This window comes from Amia ocellicauda, chromosome 4 (assembly GCF_036373705.1).
Source record: "Amia ocellicauda isolate fAmiCal2 chromosome 4, fAmiCal2.hap1, whole genome shotgun sequence".
In the NCBI taxonomy this organism is placed as follows: Eukaryota; Metazoa; Chordata; class Actinopteri; order Amiiformes; family Amiidae; genus Amia; species Amia ocellicauda.
In genome coordinates this window covers 17261546-17271651 of record NC_089853.1, presented here as the reverse complement: position 1 = coordinate 17271651, position 10106 = coordinate 17261546, and the positions used below count along the sequence as shown (strand labels likewise).

The following is a 10106-nucleotide window of genomic DNA, read 5'->3' as shown; positions in this document are numbered from 1 at the left end:
CCTGTAGCTCTTGCAAAGTTCCCATTGGCCTCTTGATAGCATCTCTGATCAGTCTCCTTTTCGTTTGGTCATCCAGTTTGGAGGGACACCCTATTTAGGCAGGATCTCGGTAGTAGCATACCCTTTCCACTTCTTAATAATCCTCTTGACCATGCTCCAAGGGATATTCAAGGCCTTAGATATATTTTTTATACTGATCCCTTGACCTGGCTTTCAACAACTTTGTTTGGAAGTTTTTTTTAAAGCTTCTTGGTGCTCATGGTTGAGTCTTTGCTTTGAAATGCAATACCCAGCAGGAACTGGTGAATTTATCCTGAAATCATATGAATCCCTAATATTCTGCATAGGGAGAGGTCACTTAACTTGGTGTGTGATTATGAAGACTGACTGCTTACACCTGAGCTAATTTAGGATTACTGTTACAGGGGGGTGGACAGTCATCCAACCAAGCTATTTCAGTTTTAATAAAAAAAAAAAAAAAATCTACAAATTTCTAGATTTTTTTTAAAACATAACACAAATTATTTGTAATGTCTTGATTTTACATAATGTGATGTAATGCTTTGGAAATGGGCTAGGTAAAAAGTGTTGGTGTTTAGAAACGGTACAATATGTTAGGTTCATTCACTGAAGTCATACAGTAATGGTTACACATTTATGTGTATGTACAATTATCGTAATTAATTATTAGAGTGGTTTATGGTGTTTGAAAGACATTTGGATGGGTAAATTTTTTTATTGTGGGGTGTTGGAATGCATCTAGGGGTATTCCTATTATTTGTTATGGATATTAATTCCCCTTAATTAGTCACAAATCACAAATCATTGTGATCTTCAAGAACAAAGCCCCTATGAGTTTCGAGGACCCCCTGTACAAAAAAGAAGCAAATGTTCCTGGGACATAAGATAACTGAAGATGAAGTACTAAGTCCCTAAACTGTATGTAGTCCTGGTCATTATTTTAGCACTGCACGCAAGTGATTAAATGCGTAAGTCAGTCCATCTGAGAACATTCCACAGACCACCTGGAAAAAACTCAACAGCCACAAATTGGAAATCCCCAGCTATTAATGCAGAGAAGGTGCTCATGACCCAGTATTTATGGTATGATGAGCAGCTGGAGGATTGGTGCCAGGTAGAAACCAGCTACTGATGATTATGAGGTCAGGTCTTTCTCTTGTGGTGAGGTGGTTTTGTGTATTATTCATGACCTTCCACCACAGCTGCTAAGTGTGCCTTTTGCTGCCAGAGAGTGCCAATCTCTGAATGTTTCTAGCACCTACTCCTGAATATATCCTGGGACACAGTCGAAAGACCAGGCACAAGGCTGCTGTTGTCCGTTTCTGCTAATCGAGACGGTCTTGACTGAAGGTATGAAAGATGTGTAGGTAAGTAGGTTTAAATGCTCATTTATTACTTTGAAAGCAATTTATATTACTTACTATGGTGCTTAATTAAGATTTTCTGATATTATTTTAATTAGATTGCACTAATTATGTATTTAGCTAAAGAATTAATAAAAGGTATTGGACAAAAAGTGCTGCATGTACTTGGTTTGTATTAAATGTCTTGCTCTAATTAACAAGGTCTCGTCTTTCTCAGCTGTTTTCATTCCCCAAACATGGCCATTAATGTTCTGTTATTTTTTGTCCATAACAAGAAAGGGGCAGAATAGGAAAAGGCACAGTTAAATAAAAGATAAAGCAGGAAAGGATTGAACATTAAAAAAACAAGGGTTAACATGATTGATAAAGGAGCTTTATGAGGAAATCTATTTCAGCCAGCTGTTGAAAGTCTGCTCAAGTGAAAGTGCAGGAACAATTCTCAAAACTTTCCATCTGAGATCTTGTAAACGGTGCCATGGAGTTAGTGACACTCTGAACTAAGGTCACAGCAGGGAAGATCATAATCTTTATTACATTCTCAACAACAAGAACAATAAAATACCAGACAGGAACCTGAGGGGAACAAGTAGAAATAACTTTTGATAAAACATGTTTACTTAATCCAGAAAATATTTCTTGCCTTTTTTGTAGCATTAAGCTAAACAAACGATTTAAATCTGTATCAAAACAAATATAAAAGTTAGTCCCTTTTCACTGTGGTACTTATGTGTGAATTGTACACATCAATATCTTGGCAATGACAACCCTGCCAAACAGGATACTGAAGGACATTACACACAGTACCAGTTATCGGACAGCAGTGGGGGGATTGGGATAAACACATTTACAGACACTAATTCAGGCTGTTTCATTTGTTTAATCATTCATGCAAACTTTTTCAACTTATAAGTTTATAAGATATCTGGTTCTGGAATTCTTACTTGTCCAGTTTGAGACCCCAACCTGCATAACTATCCCACGCTAAGACAACCCGGTCTACCAGCTAAACTTTGCATTGTGTTTCCTGAATAGTAAGCAGTGCACAGGTTTTCTTCCATCAAGTTAGAAATAGCATTATCATTGCATCATTGCTTAACATTTCCATTGAACTTTTAACTGCTGACCTTTTCTGTGCAAGGAGGAGTCAAATTACAATGCAGACAGAACAGCACCCATAGGGGAAAAAACAGAAAAAAAAGAGAAGTCTGTAGTCTGACCTCAGTTTACTTTTCTTACACAATTAAAAAAAGGGACTTCGCTTTGGCTTGGAATTTAGGAGCTGAGGGTTGCGAAGATGCAATTTCTTCAGGCAATGATACAATAAAGAGTTCAGTTTCTCTGTGGTGCAAGAGTGGTGATGAGGAATGAGAAAGCTATTGGTAGTACAGTGCTAGCTTCATGTACCTGCCTCTCTCAGGTCAGGGGTCTTTTTGTGGGTCCAAGTCATCTTCACCAGGCAAAAATGGGAAGATGGGCTATGTGATACCATCTAATACCATTTTCTCATGTCCCTCAGAAACACCATAGGTTTCTACGCCTTTAAAGGCCGAACCATTCGGTCACCCCACCTCGCCTGGGGTCTGGTTTCTGCCTCTGCTCCTCATCTTCCTGGAACTTTTCCTGAATTGCCTCCACCGACCCTGGCTCAGGAGTCTTGTCCTTCTCTGGGAAGATATCCGGGAACTGGAATGTCTGCTGTTGAGCCTAAAACAGATAAGTAAAATCACGGTTTAGAAAATCAAATTTCAGGGCAATACGTTTTTTGTTTTCCTCTAGTATTAAGATAACTCTGAGGTACCTAACCTGTTGGAAGATTCACCTCTCAAGTCAAGACAGTATCCTTTCAATGGATAAGATGTAGAGTGTACATCACTCAACTGCTAATATCAAGTAAATTGATTTTAAAAATGACTAGCATGCAACAGCTCCTTACAGATTACACATATAGACTATTGAACAACAGTTTTCTTCCGTGTTGTTGCTTGTCATTTTAGTACCACCCCCCCCCCCCCCAAGACCTTTTTCATAATCTGAAGAGTTTAGGATTATATAGAATCCCCACCCCCCATAAATCTAACAAAATCTTTTTAATCCCCAAAGCCTCAGATTGTTTGTGTACTAATTTAAAAGAAATTATTGTACTAGCAGTAGTAGTGGTAGTAATAGTATATACACAGTTTGAAACAGGTTGATAGATTGACATGGAACTCCTTTGCAGTATAGCAAAAAAAGCCAGAACAGGTCTCAGAACTTCCAGTGAATTTTACATAGTTTACATCCCCCTCAAGCCCTGACCCAAAACCTCTATCTAGTATTAAGATTGAGTAGGAACGGCTGCAGTAGATGGACTGCAGCCAAATATTATTAAAAACAACATCATGTCCAGGCTTGCAGTAGGCTTCAATTTACAAAGGTCTTGTGTATAAAGCTCTAGCACGCAGATATGTGTATGGGAACTTAGCCATGATAATGGAGAGTCACTGTCCAGGTTGCTCTTTCTAATATTTTTAAAGGGATACTCATGCATTTGAGAAAAAAAAAAAAAAAGTGTGCTCTCCAGGGCTCAGGAACGATCACTCATTCTTCCGCTTTCTGGGAGCATTGCTAAAAGTCAAGTCTTCATTTATTCAAAGGCTGAGGACAGTATACATTATTTAGTCAAAACCACCACATACCTAGTTCAGCTTAACGCTTGATGAACAGCGTGAAGGCTAGTTTCAGTACCATGGCTGCACATTCATGACTTTAATACCATAGCTGGCGCACCAAAATATATATATATATATATATATAACATATATATAGCAGTAATGACTGCTGCTGATTCATGAAGATACTTCAGGAATGGCGGTCAGTGACATCAGCTGGAAACCTTTTTCTGCATTCTGTCACTTTTTTGGTTATTTTCCCCAAGTTCCTCACCCCCCTTTATTTGGGACAAAGATATCCAAACTGTCAGCAGAAAAACATAGAAGTGAATGTGATGATGATGATAAAAACTTAAGCATTAGTGGACTTGCAAGTAACTACAAAAATGGGTGAAAAAGGTGAAAAAATGCAGTACAACTATAGTTTCATTCTTACATCTCCAGTGAACTGACAAATGGCAGGTGCTTGGAATATATATTTAAACTTACTTTGTTTTTTTCATTTGAATGGTTAGACAATTAATATAGAATGTTGAAGGTCCATTAGAGATTTCATTCTGCAAACATTCTCAAACCAAGTGCGACAATGTCCATGTACTTTGTCGACTGTCGTTTCATGAATTAAACATTTTGAAAAAGCAATGGCAGGTTTCACCATAGCATTGACTAAACTAATGGGGGTCGATGTCAAAAAAACAGAATAGATGCCTCGAAGACTGAACTATAGAATTCTATTCATACATGTTTTCTGAATTTTTGAAAATTGAAACACAAACTGAATTCTGAAATTGATTTATATCCTTGATGTGACCATATACAGTAATGGCATTTACATTAAAAATGTTTAAAAGAAAATCCCACATTTTCAATTAAACTCTTTGCTTCTTTTCACCCAGGAAGTACATTTTAATAGATTATAAACTATGTCCCACAAAACGTGCTTGTAATTTAATTCCTCAATTGTGGCATACCCTAATATCATCATGTTTCGATTTATTGCTTGTAAAAAAATGTATCTATCAGATTAACTATTCCACTAAAAAACAATTCTGAAAAGAAAGATGAGATGCTGGGAATTGAACGGGAGAAGCTAATTTGTGGGGGGTCACAGCTGAAAGTCTATTGGAGAAAATGAAGAGCTTTTCAGAAGTATTTTTTCCAGCTGTTTACAATGCTAAATTGCTTCCATTGTACACGTCTAGGAAAACAGCCTGGATAAATATTTTTTCTTTTTAAGGGAATGGAATAATTACTTATCGTGACAAAAAAAAAAAAAAAGTCTAATCCAAGGAGCAACAACAGGGAATCAATGAGGAAAAGGATAAGAGGATAACAGAAAAAATAAATTAAATTTGCTAGGAAGTTCAGAGTACATCCTCTACTCTTCTGTTGGGGTCCCTTGATATTCCGTGGCCCTGTGTTGACATTCCGGGGGGAGGGGGGTATAAGCCACAGTAAATAAAAACATGATTGAAGGTGGCCTGTAAATTATCCTAATGCAGTTATGCACACACACACTTTTCTTTTTGTTTTGGTGAGGGTGGGGGAGGGGTTATTTGCTAGAAACAACAAAATATTTCACTCTAAACCTCTGATAATGAAAAGCAGCACTTCCCTAGACTCAAAAGACTTCCAGGAATTCTTGTAGCAGGTCTTGCCATTCCCTCTTCACTGCTGAAAGAAGCTCCTAAAACAACACAAGTACCCCCCGAGACCTAAAAGTGTTGCTTTAACTCCGCTTCTCGGAACACAAAAGCCCATAGTTTAAACAAAGAGCCGTGCCAAGTGCATGCACAAGAAGCAAACTACTAAAGCAGGTCTTGATAATGAAGCCTTACAGCGACACAGAAAGCCTGCTTCTTCCCTATAGTAAACTCCGTGCCCAGAAAAACACAATTCCACCAAAATGGACATCTAACCACAGGAGATCCCCTCGCATGATAGTCTGCAGTTATCCACAAACCGCTTGGACCCTCTTGGTAAACAAATGAGAAACTGATTAATATTGGGTGCAAATAATATGATTCCCTGAAAAACAAACGAAGTGAGTGTGATGACATAAAAATCAACAAAACATTTGCTCAGATTAATCAGCTCCCCGATTTTGGCAAGAAGAAATGTTAGTCTTTTGGAAACCAGCATCCACATTTTTGCCTATGCTTAGGTTGTTCAGTAAATTTTGATGAGTATTTTTTTTTTTTAACAGTGCAAGATATTTAGCTCTGTGCTGGTTACCTTTCATAGTATAGATTAAGTATTGCTTTGTAGAAAGTGTCTTACTAATTGACAAATTCAACTGAGGGACTATTCAGCACATAACCTGTGGTTTTGAGTCAATAGTTACAGCCATAATGGTGTGCATTTCTTTGAGAATGCTGGAGCTTGTGTTGGGGTGGCCCAAAAAGCTGCTTACGTACGTAGGTATGTCTAATTAAACATGGTGATATTTTCTTCTCAGCAAGCGTGAAGGCTAAGAAAAAGAGTGCACATGGAATGCAAATGTTATTACTGTGTCAATCCCAACCTCTCTCCTTCCACCTCCTTTGGAAACTTGGATTCAATCTCATTTTTCATCCAAACACAAGACGTTAGAGTAGAGGTGTCCAAACATGGCCCCCAAGCTGTCTTAATCAGGCCTGCATAAGCCCAGCTTTATAGTGGCCCTCTACTCTCTGATACACCAGAATGTAGTGGTTAAAAAACAAATGACATTCAGCAGTCACGTAATCCCCAGGAATAAGTGGCAGGAGTTGTTTATATGAAAAAGGGCCTGCCAAACGTGTTTCCCTAACACCTGGCGGGTATTGAAGGCACTCCTCAAAATGAGAAAATTCAAGATTTTTTTATTTTTTAATTATGCTGTAAAAAAATAAAGTTATTATTCTGACAAATTCTCGTCCACCAGAGACTGGAAGAGCAAGGCATGGCAGGGATGCAGGGGAAGACAATGTTTTGAACCAACTGGAGATGTAAATGCAGAATGGATACTTAATATCTCGAGATGACAAATCAAGAGAGTGGAAGAATTCTACAGAAACCTAAATAGTAGTGATGACAATAGTACGCATCAAGAAGAAGAGGTCTCAATGAACACAACTGAAATACCAGATGTGATTCCAGAAGATGGAAACTGGAAAAGCACCTGGTGATGATGGAATCACACTGGAGATACTGAAAGAAATGGAGAAGAAATTGAGAAAATTAATCCAAAAACCTGTCAGAATTAAACAAATCCCAGAAAAAATTAACAATGCCACGGTCTGTCTTCTTCACAAAAAAGTAGACAAAGAAGATCTGTATACTTCCCACAACAAAGAGAACAAGCATGATTCAGAAGTGGATACAACACAATGGATCATAATTATCCGAGTAATCCAAGAAGCATTAAAAAGATGCAGAGAATATGTGCCTGGGCTTTATTTTTTGTTGTTTTATGTGAGAAAGCATTTGATTCAATATATACAAACTCAGTCATCAGGGCTCCTAAGAAATAAAATGTACAGAAATCTCATTAAACAACAATGCAACATTAAAAATCCAACTCCACCAAGACACTGACAAAAGATCAAGACTTGCAAAGAAGTCACAACCTATCAAAACCTCTTTACAGCAACTCCTAAAGTGTTCAAGACTTTGGACCGACAAGAAAAAGGAATCTCTATAAATGGAGTTTACTTGAACAACCTATATTTTGGAAGCAGATCAAAAGTTACTAGAAGTGAAAATATATCTACCTTAAATTGACATCATTAATAGAGTGAAAATGTTAAAATGGCAATGGGACAGATATACTACAAAAAGGACAGATCAAAGATGGACAAAAGGAGCTATAGAATGGATGCCAAGAGATGCAAAAAGACCTTGAAGACCACCTAAAGGATGGAGAAATTAAATAAGATGATTTGCTGGTGTGACCTGAAAAAATAGAAACTGTAAATTGAAACAAGTGGAAATATCTTGGGGAAGTCATCATCCAGCAGTGGATTGATAATGGTTGATGGATGTGCAGCATCAGCAACTGTGGGTTCAATTAGACTCAAAATGGCCAGAAACAAAGAACTTTCTTCTGAAACTCCTCAGTCTATTCTTGTTCTGAGAAATGAAGGCTATTCCATGTGAGAAATTACCAAGAAACTGAAGATCTCGTACAACGCTGTGTACTACTCCCTTCACAGAACAGCGCAAACTGGCTCTAACCAGAATAGAAAGAGGAGTAGGAGGCCCCAATGCACAAATGAGCAAGAGGACAAAAACATTAAAGTGTCTAGTTTGAGAAACAGGCACCTCACAGGTCCTCAACTGGCAGCTTCATTAAATAGTACCGCAAAACACCAGTCTCAACATCAACAGTGAAGAGGCAACTCCGGGATGCTGGCCTTCTAGGCAGAGTTGCAAAGAAAAAGCCATATCTCGGACTGGCCAATAAAAAGAAAAGATTATGATGGGCAAAAGAACAAAGACACTGCACAGAGGAAGATTGGAAAAAAAGTGTTATGGACAGACTAATCTAAGTTTGAGGTGCTCAAATCACAAAGAAGAACATTCGTGAGACGCAAACCAAATGAAAAGATGCTGGAGGAGTGCTTGACGCCATCTGTCAAGCATGGTGAAGGCAATGTGATGGGCTGGGGGTGCTTTGGTAGTGGTAAAGTTGGAGATTTGTACAGGGTAAAAGGGATCTTGAAGAATGAAGGCTATCACTCCATTCTGCAACGCCATGCCATTCACTGTGGATGGCGCTTGATTGGAGTCAATTTCCTTCTACAACAGGACGGTGATCCAAAGCACAGCTCCAAACTATGCAATAACTATTTAGGGAAGAAGCAGTCAGCTGGTATTCTGTCTATAATGGAGTGGCCAGCACAGTCACCGGATCTCAACCCAATTGAGCGGTTTGGGAGCAGCTTGACCGTATTGTACGTAAGAAGTACCCATCAAGCCAATCCAACTTGTGGGAGGTATTTCAGGAAGCATGGGGTGAAATCTCTTCAGATTACCTCAACAAATTGACAACTAGAATGCCAAAGGTCTGCAAGGTTGTAATTGCTGCAAATGGAGGATTCTTCGATGAAAGCAAAGTTTGAAGGACACAATTATTATTTCAATTAAAAATTATTTCTAGTCAATGACTATATTTCCTATTCATTTTGATATATTTCCTATTCAAAGTCATTTCATGTATGTTTTCATGGAAAACAAGGACATTTCTAAGTGACCCCAAACTTTTGAACACTAGTGCGTGTGTATTATATATATATATATATATATATATATATACACTCACCTAAAGGATTATTAGGAACACCTGTTCAATTTCTCATTAATGCAATTATCTAACCAACCAATCACATGGCAGTTGCTTCAATGCATTTTGGGGTGTGGTCCTGGTCAAGACAATCTCCTGAACTCCAAACTGAATGTCTGAATGGGAAAGAAAGGTGATTTAAGCAATTTTGAGCGTGGCATGGTTGTTGGTGCCACACGAGCCGGTCTGAGTATTTCACAATCTGCTCAGTTACTGGGATTTTCACGCACAACCATTTCTAGGGTTTACAAAGAATGGTGTGAAAAGGGAAAAACATCCAGTATGCGGCAGTCCTGTGGGCGAAAATGCCTTGTTGATGCTAGAGGTCAGAGGAGAATGGGCCGACTGATTCAAGCTGATAGAAGAGCAACTTTGACTGAAATAACCACTCGTTACAACTGAGGTATGCAGAAAAGCATTTGTGAAGCCACAACACGTACAACCTTGAGGCGGATGGGCTACAACAGCAGAAGACCCCACCGGGTACCACTCATCTCCACTACAAATAGGAAAAAGAGGCTACAATTTGCACAAGCTCACCAAAATTGGACAGTTGAAGACTGGAAAAATGTTGCCTGGTCTGATGAGTCTCGATTTCTGTTGAGACATTCAGATGGTAGAGTCAGAATTTGGCGTAAACAGAATGAGAACATGGATCCATCATGCCTTGTTACCACTGTGCAGGCTGGTGGTGGTGGTGTAATGGTGTGGGGGATGTTTTCTTGGCACACTTTAGGCTCCTTAGTGCCAATTGGGCATCGTTTAAAT

General features: G+C 38.6%; 1 protein-coding gene across 1 annotated transcript in view; it reads right to left on the bottom strand.

The window, feature by feature from the left end:
- Nucleotides 1-1891: 1891 nt before the first annotated feature.
- mrpl23 (mitochondrial ribosomal protein L23) overlaps nucleotides 1892-10106 on the bottom strand; it is a 33376-nt gene continuing 25161 nt past the window's right edge. Inside the window, exon 5 of the mRNA XM_066701138.1 lies at nucleotides 1892-3089. Within this exon, the coding sequence (XP_066557235.1) occupies nucleotides 2925-3089 (165 nt within the window). The 3' untranslated portion in view covers nucleotides 1892-2924. The remainder of the gene's footprint in view (nucleotides 3090-10106) is intronic.